This window comes from Anomalospiza imberbis, chromosome 1 (genome assembly GCF_031753505.1).
Source record: "Anomalospiza imberbis isolate Cuckoo-Finch-1a 21T00152 chromosome 1, ASM3175350v1, whole genome shotgun sequence".
NCBI classification, from domain to species: domain Eukaryota; kingdom Metazoa; phylum Chordata; class Aves; order Passeriformes; family Viduidae; genus Anomalospiza; species Anomalospiza imberbis.
In genome coordinates, this window is record NC_089681.1 from 102,297,937 (window position 1) to 102,313,583 (window position 15,647).

General features: G+C 35.0%; 1 protein-coding gene across 2 annotated transcripts in view; it reads left to right on the plus strand.

Moving 5' to 3' along the window:
* Window positions 1-15,647, plus strand: part of CNTNAP2 (contactin associated protein 2) — a 1,020,441-nt gene that overhangs the window by 704,279 nt on the left and 300,515 nt on the right. For both annotated transcript variants that reach the window (XM_068202989.1, XM_068202997.1), the window contains one exon: window positions 12,627-12,827. In XM_068202989.1, the coding sequence (XP_068059090.1) occupies window positions 12,627-12,827 (201 nt within the window). The remainder of the gene's footprint in view (window positions 1-12,626; window positions 12,828-15,647) is intronic.

Consider the following 15,647-nt stretch of genomic DNA (forward strand, 5'->3'; position numbering starts at 1 on the left):
GCAGTCTGTACCACTGTGTCCTGGAGCTCTGAGTGGTTCTTGTTTCTGCCTGAAACTATTGCAGATTTTTGCTGCAACTATAGGATGAATATAAAAACCATGTTACTTAACACCCAGCTGTATTGCAAACCTGTACTTTCAAATGCTTTGCAGAGCTTTGTGGCATCTGCAGCGGAAAAGAAGCACTGCAGATGCCAGAGACCAGCAAAACCACATTTTTCATTACATCAGAGACAGAAGAATCAAATTAGAGTAGCTGCTGTTTCGGCCTTCTTCCTAGCTAGAAGTCACTAATCAGTCTTACAGGTTTTAGTATTAAGTGCCAAACCGAGACAATTTTTCAAGGTTAAATTTTAATATTTTCAAATCACATAATGTTTTTTGAAAGCGCAACTAGAACAAAGACAATTTCTCTTGAAATTACATCTGTTCCTTCACGTCCTTTTGTTTCCAGGTCTGGGAGATGTCTTCTATTAACTCTGTTGCTAACACTTGGTTGAAATATATTTAATATTTTAATACCAACATCAATATTGTTTCTCTTCCTATTCCCTTTTCAATAATGTTTTTTGTTTTATATAATCTCTAAGTTATTTCTTCAGATCCATGAATGACACTGCATATGGAGCAATTGTCAGTATTGTCTGTGTGCTTTTGAGCAAATAATAAAAGTAAACCTAAATCCTGGCCCAGACCTGTGGATGTCCAGAGGCAGTCGGTTCCCTCAAATAGTCTGTCCTTTTGTCTCTGTAAAAAATTCCAGGGTTTTTTTAATGTTTTAATTCTTTTAAGTAGGTATGTTTTTCAGGTTTGGGGCTTTTTGTTTGCTTGTTCATTTTTTAAAAGGCAAAAGAAGGATCTTTATTTTTCATTTATTTCCAACATATTCTTATGCCTGAGTGATATCTGCCAAGTGACTGCAGTAAAATAGATTTTGAAGAAAATGGGACTTTTCACCCCTTTTCTATATAGTGCAAAGATTTTTCCATTATTAGGGAATTCTTAAAAGCTTTATTTTGATCTTTTGCTTTTGTTGAATTTAGTGTTCACTGAATTTCAGCATTGGCATTTTAATGCCAGATATTTTCATAGATGGCTTTGCTTTTGGTATCCAATCTTTTTGCATGGGCTGAAAAAATGCTACAAATGAAAGCTGGTTTTATATTTAAAAACTGGGATTAGTTTTGGTTCTTGAATTAATGATGGAAGCCTTTTACTTTGTGATAAATTTCCTGAGCTATCCAGTCTGCATGTTTAGTGAAATTTTACTCACTAAGAGGGTACTCAGTAGATTACATTACAGTGAAATTTCAGCTCCACTGAAATGTTTGAGTTGCAGCATCAGCTACTTTGAAACAGTTTTCTGGATACTAGAAATTAAGAGACCCCACTGTAAGCAAATGTATTAGTGCTGGGTAAGGAGCAGTGTCTGAATCCCGCATGCTCTACTCCATGCACAGTTCATGCAGAGGAAACCAAAAGCCTTGCTTTCACCTCTGACATCTCTACACCCAAAGCAATGTACAGCTACAAATCCCCATACTCCCATTGTCTGAATGTCCAGATTACTTTAAAGGGACACCCAGCAGCTGTGTGCAGTGCAAGGCTAGCAAGGGAGGGACAGGTGCCTGGGCAGAAAAATTTGGACGCTGGTGGTGGGACACTTTGAAGACCACTATCCCATTTCAGGAAGCTGTAGGAAGCAGTGAGGTCACCCCTCAGCTTCCTCCTCTCCAAACCAGACAAACCCAGTGCCCTCAGTCACTCCTCAGAGGACATTCCAGTCTCTTCCCAGCTTTGGTGTCCTCCTATGAATGCATTCAAGTATCATAGTTATCTTTTTAAACTATGGGGCCCATAACCTCACACAGTATTTACGGAGAGACCACATTGGTGCTAAATACAGCAGGATAATCACTTGTTTTGACTGGCTGGTGATGTTTGGTGCACTCCAGGATGAGGTTTGCCCTCCTGGCTGCCAGTGCACACACTGCTGGGTCCTGTTGAGCCTCCTGCCAACCAGCACCACCAGACCCTTCTCTGCAGCCACTCCTCTCCCAAACTAGACTCATGTCTGCAGCTGCTGCATCCCAGGTGTAGAACCCATCATTTGCTCTTGTCGAATTGCATGCCATGGATGATTACACAGTACTCCAATTTATCCAGATCCCTGTACAAAGCCTCTGAAAGAGTCAACAACTCCCAGTTTAGAATTCTCCACAGACTTGCAAACATTGAACAAACTGGCTCTGGAATTGCACCCTGAGGAACAGCACTGATCACTGGTCATCAGCCAGATCTAGCCCCATTTGCCGCAACCCTCTGAGCCCCACCCTTCGGCCAGTTCTTCACCCAGTGGACCATGAACATGGAGTTTAAGGGAGTTAGGATATTTTCCCTCCCCTTTTTTCTTTTACTGTTTCCCCTTTTAATCAATGCAGAAGTCTCTTTTAAAGAAGCAGAATGAAATATTGACCCATTGAATTCATTGGGAAAATTTTGTGTCTACTTTTGTTTTATTATGCACCAAAATTTGGTGTGTGTGTGCATTTTGAATTGTTCTAATAGTATGGAAGAAATAAATTCGTGTAGTCAGTTCTGCAAGTTGAAAACCTGCACTTGGAAATCTGCAAGGAGATTGATTTCTACATCTCTTCAGAGTGTAACAAAGTCAATAGCCTTAATAAAATCTCAACATTTGGTTCAAGTATTTAATCCTCTGTAGTGGGTAATATTTAGAAATTAAGCAATGAGAATTATCTTCCATTGTGTACGCTTAATATACACATGTACATATATATGTCTGATGGGCAAAAGGAACTTCATAGACTTTTTAAATGTCACTATTTTAATTTGATCTATAGGTAGTTTCATTGTTCCTGGAGAACCTTATGGAATTCAGAGGGCTGCCATAATATTAAGGGGACATAATTTGCTTGTCTTCTTCAAAAAAAATAAATTTCCTATCTGTTGAGTGTGGGGAAACCTAATAAAATAAATAGCAAATCAGTTAATAATTAGAGAAGGCACTTAAGACCCCTGAGTAGTTGATTGCTAAATTGTTTCCATCGCCATTGAAAATTTCACTTCACAAGTGCTTATTTTATTCCATACATCATCTTTTTATATTATGATGGAGAAATCATTTAAAATTCTAAGTAAAATGTAGTCAAACAGCTTAGTTGCCAGGAAAGTTGAATGAGGTGCATGCGTACTTACCAAGAGAAAAGATTATGTATGTATATGTAAAGAGTGATTGACAGAAGCCAAAGGGTAGGTCCAAGCCAAGCAAGATGGAGTACATAGATAAGCTGTAGTCAACTTTTGCAGGAATCAGCTTGACCATATGTGGAATTTGTCTGATCCAGTGTAGCATTCTCCATAACCTCTAAAAATCAGGCTGGTGAATGCCAAGAGATGTTTCCTTGCAAATTTCTCATTGCTCTAGAAAATGTTTTGCTGTTGTAATCATTGGTTTCTGTATATATTCTGTACCTCAGTAGGAATAGAGACAGTTTAGTATCTCTTTTTCCAGATAATGATACAACAAAACGCTTAGCTATTCAGTTCTGTTCAACCTGAACTACAAAGTTCAACTATGCAAAATCATGAATTTTTCAGCATCTCAGAATTATTAATTTAAAAGATATCATTTCTACATAATGAGATGTGTTAAATTTATTAATATATGGTGTTATATTTCTCATCGGTTTTGGAGTATATGGAATAGTATATGCAAGCCTTTGATGAAAAAGAAAGTAATATTAGATTTAGTATAAAAAGACCTTCATTTTCACATATGCCACCCTCTTCTCCAAATTCTGTGATGTTTTCTGTATGCTGTGATTTCTATATTGAGGCATAAAAAGACTATTCAGGAACACTAGGTTTTTGGAAATAGACATATTCCTTCATTTCTTCTCATGCTAGAAAGAACTTTCTGGAAGCAAGAATCTGTTGGATATCTGCTAGCAGGAAGCCAGCAAGGCAGCTGGTGCAGCATTGGGCTTTCTTAGAGTGTTGCTTTTACACAGCACTGTCTTTGAGCTATATGACACTTAGGGTGCAACTTTACAGATGCATAAAGGAAACTTGGAGTAGGATACTGCAAGGATAGTTGGAGTTTCTGAAAATGCTGATTTTTATTTTCTTTAAAGAATCATTTGTATAAAAGCACTCTGTTCCTTCAGGTGAAAATTATGTCCCCTGCAACAGGTTAATCATGTTTTAATGGTAGTCCTGAGATGAGAGGGAAAGAGAAGGCATCCTTTGTCTACAAAGAAGTGAAAAACTTAACATTCAAGAATTTCCAGAAGTTAAAAGTTTCTTATTGGTCTAGCATGATCTTTATTCCTCATTATTATAGTACTTTTAAGTCTTCCATTAGAAGAATTATACTTGTGAACTTTGTTACTCATAAATGAAACGGGATATTTGTCTTTTCTCAGGACCAAGCTGTGTGTTTTACTGTAAACTAGCATAGAAATTAATGTATTTTCTCTTCTACTCTCAAATTTAAATTGAGACAGAATGACATGACATTCAGAATAGGGAAATCTTTTAAGCATACTTTATTAAATTTGCTGAATTTACTATGAAGTCTGATTGACTTTTTCTTCTCTCTAATGTCACTCTGTGCCACATATCAAACCACAGGTGTACTAAAAATTTTCATAGAATGTCTTTTAAAATAATGCATGGCATGGTAGTTTAGTATAGAATTCAAGTCATGCTTCATTTTAGAGATTACAAATAAAGACATTCAAGATACCAAAATTCTTCTGTCAGTCGCAACATAACTAAACTTCATTCTACTGTCCATCTTGTCCATCCAATATCAATGTTTTCTGAATTATCTAAAGAAATTTTAGCACAGTTGTGAAAAAATATGGGACACATGATTTTGCACTAAAATATGTATAGTGGTAGTTTTTGTTATTTAATTAGGCGTTGCTTAGGTTTATGTAGTAATTAAAATGGGATTCCTAAATTTAAATGTGGCCAATATGATTCAGAATAATGATGAAATAATTACAAACTACCAAGAACATGCACTAAAACTTGGAAACAAGTTCTCTAATCTGGAGGAACCTTTTGAAAAAAAAAGAAAGATTTTGAGGAGGTTGCCAAACATTCAGTTAATTGATGCAATAATTAGAAAGTGTACTTCAGCACACTGTATTCCTTTTCCTGTCTGTCTACAGAGTGGGGTTAGCAGGATGTGAGAGAGGAGAGTGTAGTATGTTCTTCTTGAGAGAACTGTTGGATCAGTGAAGAGTATGGTGAGGATTCAAGCACTTAGCTGATGGTGGAATGAAAGGTAAGGGGAGCTTTTAGTGGTAACATTAGTCTCTTTCTGTCTCTCCATGAGAATAGAAAGTCAGCCAGAACAGCTCAGGAAATGGTTTCTTATGGTCGAATCTAACATAGTGAAAGCTTTGAAGAGCCATTTTCTTCAGGACATCCTTTGAAATATATTTTTTAAAACTGTGTTACTTTTTTCAGTGATTCTGGGAAGACCTGTTTGGGATCATAGTTAAAGGATTGTGCTATGTTGCTCTGCAAAAGAAAAAAATCAGACAGTAGTTGATTTTGGTTTTTAAGTGCATATGCTCCTATGATATGCTAGAATGAACTGAAATATACTTTAAAGGAGACACATTTGATCTTTCCATTTGTATAGTATTTGTTTACATATGAGGCTGCTCCTCAGATAGTAGAATCAGTTGTTGATTCTTCAGTTATCGAACTGTTAAAAAAGTTTTCAGCCTTTGCCCATATACTGCTCACTGTGCTGAAAACAACCACACTGTTAATTCTTTTATGTCCTTTGTTCTTGACTTTAATGTTCCTTAATCTAAACTGAACTGCAATTGCCATCTGTTAGACCAGCACTTAAATGATCCGAGTCCTCCTTCATATGGCTATACTGTATCTCATTATTTATTATTCCTTTCAATAGAGGATTTTTTTTAAACTCATGCCATAGAGGTAATTTTTGACATTAGGGCCCAAATCACATTTAAACTTTTTCCCCCAGGCACTGTTTTTTAGCATAACAATATCTGTTGTTGCAGTCTTTTTTCTTTGAAGGCATGAGTGATCACTATTCTGTTTCTCAAGGTACTCTTGTCATTAGCTTTTCACATACAACTGTGTTGAATAGTTCAAAAGCATCTCTAGTAATCCAGAGAATTCATCCTCTACATGCTACTTCACTAGTGTCCCCTGAAATTTCTAACAAGTTGCATTGGAACAGCCATTTCACTATCACTTCTCTGGAAACGTTTGGTTCCCTGAAATTTGTATTTTGGTCACTTCATTCCACTCTATTTTGTAAAGTATCTGAATTTTTCCAATATATATATATAAATTATATAAAAATTATATTATATATAGTATATAAATATATATACACTATTGGATATAAGTATATAAATTATTAGAAAATTATATCATTCAATATCACTGTAAGTTCGCAAAAAAAAAAATTTTCCTCTTTCCTGGACTGTTATGAAAGAGACTATATAAATAAAAGGGAAGTGTATTGCCTCACAGGACACCATCATAACTAAAAAAGAATATAAGAGTCTCAGTTAAATTTGAAGATTTATTATTATCTCGATCAAGAAACAATGGAAGAAAGGAATGAAAGGAGTAGACATAGAAAATGAGTGCAGGAATGGCTCAACAACATTTTGGGATTGCTTCTATTTACCACCTAAATAGATTAAGAAACTGACTGACTTTGCTTCCTATAGAATTCAGTTCATAAGAACACTCTTCAATTACTCTTTTTTTTTTCTGAATATTGGATTTCTCTGTCTAAACCCCATTTACTACATTAGTAAGATGATAGCAATTCATATCGCCCAAGTAACTGTACTGCAAAATTGACATTTGCAAATCTCAAGCGAGATTGTCAAAGCACTCATTAACTTCAAATGAATGTATATTTTTCATTTTTATAAACTTAACTGTGGCTCCTTTGAAGTCCACAGCAGAATTAGTTTTAAATTGCTATATATAGTTTTGAGCTTTTATATATAAACACACACCAAGAGAAATATAAAAGAATAGAGAAGAGGATATAGCCTGCTGTAATTTTTTCCACATCAGTTGTATACATCAGGTCTTGTGTCTACAACACTGTTGCATAAAAGGTGATTAGTTTATTCACATTGCTAATGACTTTTGTATTACCATCCCACACGATTTAACAATACCAAGTAAGCTCCTATCAGAAAATAAAACTGCAGACCTTATAATATGAGATGATTACAATTCCAATTTTTGTCCTCCCTAGAAGGCAGTCCACTTTTAAATGGTTATCCAATCTAGTTTCTTGAGTGATTTGTAGTGTATTATATTGTAGAACATAGTGCAGTAATCTAATTTGAAGGGACAAAAGTACTGATGATGGTAAAAATCAGGATGTCTAGTAAAGAACCACCACCAGACTTTTATATGCTTAGGAATTCTCAAAATCATCTTCTTCCAGATTTCAACCAGGAACCAAGGTGTTCTCATACATTAGCCAAATTTGAGGTCAGGAAACTGCATCCATCAAAAAACCCACCACAGATATATCGAGGAAGAGAGAGAGAGAGCAGATGATCTTTCCTGAGAAATCAAACTGTTTTCTGATTTCTTGAAAATACCTTATAAAATAATATCTAAAGCATATAAGTCCATTAATTTAAAAAAAAAAAGGTAAAACTCTAATAGCAATAGATATAGCTGTAGATTAAAATAAAAGGGGAAAAATGTATCCATAGCTGTGGAATACAGCATTATGTTTTCTGAAATTTATTTTTCAAACTTATTATCATTAATTATCATTACAAAAGATTACCTAATTTGTTTGTGAGAAGCAAGTCTTGCTTACCTGAGCACCAAGCAAATGAGTGAAGAAAGTTCAGTAACAGAAGAAACTGACTATCTGCAATAGTGTAATTATAAATATCATCATAACATAATGAAATACATTGAATATTAAGTGGGAAAAGTCACTTATGTTAATATTTGATTTGATCACTTGAATAGCTGTTGATCAAGGAAAATTTAAATTTCATTTCTCTTTTTATAAGTGAACCATTACTAATACTTATTAATTATTTTACTAGCCACCTACTTCACTTTTTATTGAAAAAAGGAGTAGTGAGTGGGCAGAACTGTAAGTCAGTCATTGCAACTGAAAAGTATTCTCAGCAAAATAAATTATGTCACTTTTTTGTCATTTTAAGGAAACTAGTGGCCATTTCCTTTCTTAAAAATTATTTTTAAATTAAGGAACTTAATCTTACTATAATATCTATCTGTTAGAGAGGAACAGTTTCAGCAAAGAGTAATGTACAGACTAAATTACAGGGAACCTATTTTCTCTATAATTGCATCAAATGTATCAGCAGTTTGGATCTAATTAGATTGTTCTTAGGGAAAACCATTATGAATTCTATTAAGAATCTATGGTTACTGGCTTTTGACATTCTATTCAAAGAAAATTATACTTCCTCTTCACTGCTAACATAATAATGGAAGAACCCCTTTATTTGTTTTCCTATGCAACTGCAACATGCTGTGCACCATTTAAAAAATCTCTAAGACATGCATTTAAATGAAGAAGTGGTCATCTTGGAGGCCCTTATTTTCCTGAAGTGTTAGGGATTGGCTGGTGCTGGTATTCTGTCCTCCAGTGGGAAAGCTAGTAATCAGCCTAGTAAATCCAGTTAGGACCTCATATACTTCCATGTGTAGGGGAAGTGCATTTTGGTGGTGCATAAGTCATACACACAGCTGTGGCTGACAAATTGTCTCTAAACACTTGTGGTTAGCAGTAGCCATATGCTAGGTGTTCTTCAAATAACTGCTGGTGTATTAGGGGAATGTTCATTCCAGTATTGCAGTGATGGTAATTGCCAGGAATATGTATCAAATTACTGTTAACTAGGACAGATCTTTCACTTCTGCATATCTTAAATGGGACTTCTGTGTACTATTGACAGAAAATAAGGATATATTTACTATGAATACCATATCCTGTTCTCAGCTACACGGGGACAATGCCAAAAATGGTGAAGGTACAGGTATTTGAGATAGTGTGAACTATCTGCATTACCTTTTCTGTAACAGAAGGTGACTGCAAGCAGGGTACTGATTCCATCTATGTCAAGAATGCACTCAAGAAATAAGGAGTTTCTGAGAAACTGAAAACATGAGTGAAGATATTGGCCTTATCTTCAAGTTATAAATGTCTAGCTGATTTCCATGGGAAGTATAAACACATTAACAAATTTTTAAGACTAAAAGGCAAAAAGCAGTTTATAATCAGCACTCAGTAGATAAGGTTGAGATTTCTGCCTGACATCTATCTCCTTTGAGTCTTTCCAGACACCTTGAAGCCAGCCCAACAAGTATATACCTATATGTATTCAGGAATCTTCATTTGGTGGAGGGGAGGTGGATTTTTGTCTGTGACACATTATGCTGGTAATGTGTTTTCCCAGCCCAGGAAAGGCTTTTCCATTCCGTACAATTTTCGTTCCTTGTGTCATGGTAATGCTGTACAGTTAAATCAGGAAAATATGTGAAGAGCATTAAATCCCTTACCCAGAGAAGGAGTTTCCTTTCTGTACACAAGCTGCAACTTTTGTGCCACACTTTCTCTGTGCCTGACCTGCAGGCACAGATGCTTCACCTTCCAGAGTTTGGACAACATAGCTTGCTGAATGTGTTTGTGGGTTATTTGAGACAGACTATCAAAAATTAGTTTCAAGTGAAATAAGACCTAGGTTTATTTTCAGTATCTGACCAGATGTATGCTAATCAATCTCCCATCATCTTTTAGACAGCAGGAAGAGATTGAGTTGCTTTTCCTAACTTGGAGGGGAAGTGACTGTATATTGGCTAGAATCTGCTATCCATAGAAAAATTCCTTCTCAAACATAGTGCCTAACACAATTCCTATTTCTAGTCACATTCTGTACCTTCTTAGTGGCTAGTCTAGGAGTCTTTGCTGGATCAAAAATCCAATATGAGGCTCTAACTGTCCTAGTACATTCCTTACTGAAGGTTTTGTGTTCTTATGTGTACAGTGATTTCTGCCACAAATGAGAGGTTTTTGTCAGTGAATGTATAAACTACCTCAATCCTTTCTTGACAATTAATCTGCAGTAAACTTCCATACCAGGCTCTTAACGAAACTGGAAAATATTCTATATAGAATTTGGCAGGTGACAATTAAAATTTTTTATTGGTACTTGGGAGTCAGATTCCTTTCTCCTGATTTTTAATTTCTTTTTCTCAATGCAAGAATATTGCTGTGTTTTGCAAAGAGCTTTGGACTAAGGATATGAATATTAAAATAATAACCATCTTGCATCACATGCTGAATTTCATCTCATTTGGCTAGTGATGTGTACAACCTGTGGAGGATTTGTCTGCTTTGCTTGCCTTATCTCTGAACATTTGATTAGAAAGTCTTAACACCATATCAGTTGCAAACACATGGGTCCATATAATTTCAATATAATCCAAAATAGCCTGACACTATGCAGTAAAAATTAAGACTGGAAAATAAGGCAGAGTATAGAATCCTGAAGATAAGGATAATCATAATGAGGAGAGCTATCTTTACTCTTGGTCGCACCAAAACTCATCAGTGTATGTGAGCACATTCCTGTGAACTTGGTGAAGTACTGAAGCACTTTTGAGTATGTGTCAGTTCAACAAAGTGTTTCCACATAGTTTAAATATTGAAGTGCAGGCCATGAGTTTTAGAATGACTGAGATTTGCATTACAGGCAAGAGATTTACACAGAAGAATTGAAAGCATACTGCAATGCACTACATTTTATGGGTTTTATCGGTGTAAGGCACATCTGTCAGGTGAATTAGTATACTTAGAAAATGTCAGGTGATCTCCTTGGAGAGTCTGTTTTTGTGATAAATACAGCAAAGTTAGCAGCATGAGTGTGTTTTGTTTCTCCATCTCTGAAGGACAACTGTGGTCAGTGGTGTTGCTTGACAGAACAGCTGTGGCAAAGGCCTGACTCATTTGGGAATCTGGGCTTTCCTACAACCCAGTTTAAGGCACCAGAATAGATTCTTAGTGATATTTTTAAGGTTCTGTGTTTTTTATTCAAGACAGATTTCTTTGACTTTGCCCTCGGGGGTAAAAAATATATAAGGCAGAAAAATTAAAAGAAAAACAGAAAAACAACTTTCAAATGTGAAAGAATCTTACATAACAAATATTACTGACAAAATCTGATTCACTTCTAGGAAGTTTTGTGGTGATGTGTTTCAGGTTAATGTATAGAGAAAAGAGAATTTTCTGTGCTATATTTACAGAGGATAATAGACCTGTGTGAGATGTGCAATATAAGTAGTACATATCAGCTGAGATAGTGGATTTTTGGAGTGGTACCTAGTCAACCTAAATTTTAAAAATTCTTCACACCTAAGTGATAGAATAGCATTCTTACAGGAAGACAGTATCAATAATATTGACTGAATCTTCATAGTTTTCATTCTGAAGCCCTATATTACTCAGATAATGTTTTTTTTCATTTTGGTTCAGTGGAATGTCCCTCTAAGAAAAATAAATGATTGGTCTATAACAGCAAAGTTTCTGTGCCTTGTCTTTGTTTCCTTTCTAAACTACCTTCCAACTTCAAAAAATCTTGCTATAAAAGGTGTTTGGAATGTGTTGATTCATTATTATATACCTCAACTTAAATCTTCTCTGGTAACTACTGCCAAATGGTTCACAGTAACATTACTAATGACTTGCTATACTTCAAAGAAATATAATGCATACAGACATTGTTCTGGGCTGGATATAACAGTTTTTGCATGACCCTGCAAAAAAAGTTTGTTGTGGATGTTGAGATTTGGCCAATATTTCTGTATTTCTTATAAAAAAATTGAAGTTGTCTTTCCTCCTTCTTTGTGCCTTTTCACAACTAAACAGAAGATTCTGTATTTCCATTCTACTTTGATTAGTTCCGATGGTGCTATCTATGCCATAACCAAAATCAGTAAAGGTATATGGTGCTGCTGTTTTAAAATATTTAAGTCTCAATAAGCAGTAATTTTGTTTTACCCTAGAACACATCCTGGGTAAAAAAATGTAGAAGAATTTTCAGTGTTAATTGCTAAATGTGTAACCACATGAGAATTTGGTGCATCCTTATTGTTACTTTACTACTACTTTACTAAAGCAGTGTTTCTCTCCAGCCCAAGCAGTTTACTATGCACAGTGCATGTTCTTCACATAAAGGCTTTGAATCTTTAGGGCATCAGGCTTCTGCCTTTCTAATCAAAGTTAATCTTTATTCGTTCCATAGTAGCTGTAAGCTTCAGTTGTTTAAGGAAGACTTCTTACATGGTATATTTGGTATCTTTTCATAAAGGTGATCAGAGTTTCTTCCCTCCATCAGTTCATAGTTGGAACTATGCTGTCACATGATGACCTTTCATGCCCTCCTTCCCCACTACCACATACCAACAAATATCTTGCAGAACGCTTTTATCTTTTGTCAAATCTCTAAATTTATTTGAACTCAGTTCCACTGTCTGTCTCTTACCAGTTCTTGTCTTGTCTTTCTTGCCCTCTCTTTCAGAGGATAAAGTATGGACAACTGTGTACCATGATCTGCAAATGCAGACTTCTGTGGGAGGCAACAGCCCAGAGAAGTTATCTGTCCTGCAGCTTAACTACAGTGCAACAATGGACCAGATTTCTGCCATTACCAGTAGTGCTGAATACTGTGAGCAGTTTATCTCCTATTCTTGCAAAATGTCCCGGCTGCTGAATACACCAGGTAGGCTGAGAATGGGATATGCATTAAATACAGTGTTAAAGAGCTTTATCTCAAAAATTTAACAGGTATTGCTGTTAGGTAAGTCCATTCATTGAACATACTTCTTTGTTCTCCTTTGTTAAAGTTGACAAAGAGGGTGAAAATACAGAAGACATTATTTTCTTAAGAAAACTTTCCTGTTTGCTCGCTACTAAAATTATTGTTATTGCACAAGTGTTTATGTGTTCTCTTAAATCTGTTGCTCCTTAAAGCAGGTGGCATTCGGTAAACACAGTAACTTTTAAAGTTTAATCAATAGAGGCATTGAAAAATTGCTTTGAACTTTATCCTCTTTTTCTGGTTGTCAGCTTTCATATGCTACAGTCAGCAAGGGCACTGGTTGAATGAAGGTTAGAATTTTTCCACTAACACTTCTGAAACAGTTTCTTAAATGCAGAGCATTTGTGGGCAATCAGATGCGTTATAAATTGTAGAGAATGGCATGGTCCGTAATGCAATTGTCTGAGAAATTATATGCTATTATCTACAAGTAGATTAAGTATAAGATTCCTCTTTTGCTGTGTAGTTTTACTGGATAAGAGACCCTTTCTGTATGTACCTCCTCAAAAAATGTTACCTGTAACCAATAAAGACAAAAGTATTAGTTGTTCCAGAATTAGCACACAAAGAAGGAATTGTATTTTAAAAGCTCTATTAATATGCAGCAAGTACTTTATATATGCTCTAATAGTGTATGATAGATTTTCATGTTGAATAAATCTTAATGGTACTTAGGGAAGACTGGTTTAAAAGTGGAAACATAAAACATTTTTGTGATTGTGAACTGAATTCATTGTGATAAGAGCAATTCAAATGCATTTCAGATTAATTTAGTGGCTGCATGCTTACAGTGTTATACTTTAGGTTGCTTTCCCTCATAAATTTTTTTGTATATTTTCTTATGGTGCTATAGATAAGTATTCATTTGAAATGCATGTGTATCTTATTCCTATTTCCATAAGCATTCCATTAGTTAATAGACACTGTAATACTTGTTACTCCTCTCCATCCTCCCTGCTGGTTTTTAACTATTTCTAATGTACAGTTTGTCTCTTTGCTGTTATTTTGCTTAATTTAGCATAGCACAGAGACCCTGCAATGTGGAAAATTATTTCTTCCTTCTTGAGCCTTAATGTACAGAATCCTGAGTCATGTTCAAAACTAGAGGTGTTCTGATTAGATTCTGCTGATGGATACAAGTTCCCTGCTTGCATAAGCTTCAGAAAAGTTATATATGAATGTAGCTTTGGCAGGTATTTAGAAGGCAAATTTATTTGATAATAGACCTGGAGATATTGTGTTTAGAAAGCTCATAGTTTGCACAGAGTGCAGTGTTAGATTCTTCTTCTATGATATGTATAAGACTGTTATTTCAGGACCAATTTGTACTTATTAATATATGTTTATATTATAATAAAATAAACATATACTGTAATTTCCAGTGTTTAACTTCTAGATTTAAAAGACAATTAAGCAGCACACAAAATAATAACTTGATGATTTTTTTTTCTTTTAAGAAATAAGCAGTTCAAAATATTTACTTTTTTAAGGTTCTTGGAAAATTTTGAGCATACTTTGCAGGTATCTCCGTCTTCCTGTTTTCCCCTTTTATATGGAAAAATAATTACTCTTAGAAATTCTTTATAAGCCTTTTGGTTTTGGTCTAGAAAGTGAGTTTCAACAGATGGTCTATAATGTGAGGTTTTGTTTTTTTTTTTTTCCTTTTAAGTGAGAGAAAGAAGCAACAAAGATTTTTTTTTTTTTTACCTAGACAGTAACAAAAAATCACACTGCAGTGTTTCCATAACACCTGTAATGGTTTGTACACATAGAACCACAGTGATTTGTGTGTTAGTAGGAAAGAGGCCAATACATTTTCTTTCTATGGGTTCTTGGCTTCAGTGTATGTTTTCTAAACTATGGAAATAATTTTTCATACCTTTCTCTGTTCTGGAGGATTGCCATATTTGCTGAATATATTATGTCACTCCATTCATCTCACAGCACAGCTCGAAGCACTCATGTGGCATCTTCCACCACTGAGCTTTGTATATAAATCATTGCAGTACAGTTCTCACACAAAGAAATGAAAAAAAAAAAAAAAAAGAAGAAAAAAACATAATGTATTTCTCAGGAATATTTCTGAGAAATATTCTGCAGTATTGCAGCCAAGAGTAAAACCTCTATTAGCATCATGGGATCAGGATAGTGTTTGTGGCTTTGACCTTTACACATACACATTTCAGATTTTTAAAAAACCACTTAGGATAAAAAGGTCCTTTTGTTTTAAAGTGCATCAAAGAGAACTGAGAAAACCGAGGAGATAGTTAAGCAATTCAACTTTTTCACTTTTTATTTCTTGTGAATCTTGTCACTTTACAATATGGTTCCTTCCCAGGGAGAAATTGCTCAGTTAACATATTTAAAAAAATCAGGATTCCAGCTGCTTATCGATCTATTAATGACAGGTAAATATTAGCTGTAAGTCGACTACAGCTTTTGCTGCTTATTGTTGTGGCGTTCCCTGACAAGGTAGAGATATATACAATTCCACTGATTCAGCGGCTAATAATAGCTTAAATAACATTTTTGATATGAAACAGAAACTACATCAAAATTCTGTGTTTGAGAAAAACCTTCATATTAATAAGCCTGTTTGGTTGTGAGGGTTTTTTGCCTGCAGGCACAGCACTCAAAGAAATCTCATTGTCATGTGATTTCAGAGGGATATATGAAAATTAGTCTGTACAAACTAAGAGTTCTTATTATTCTTTTATGAGT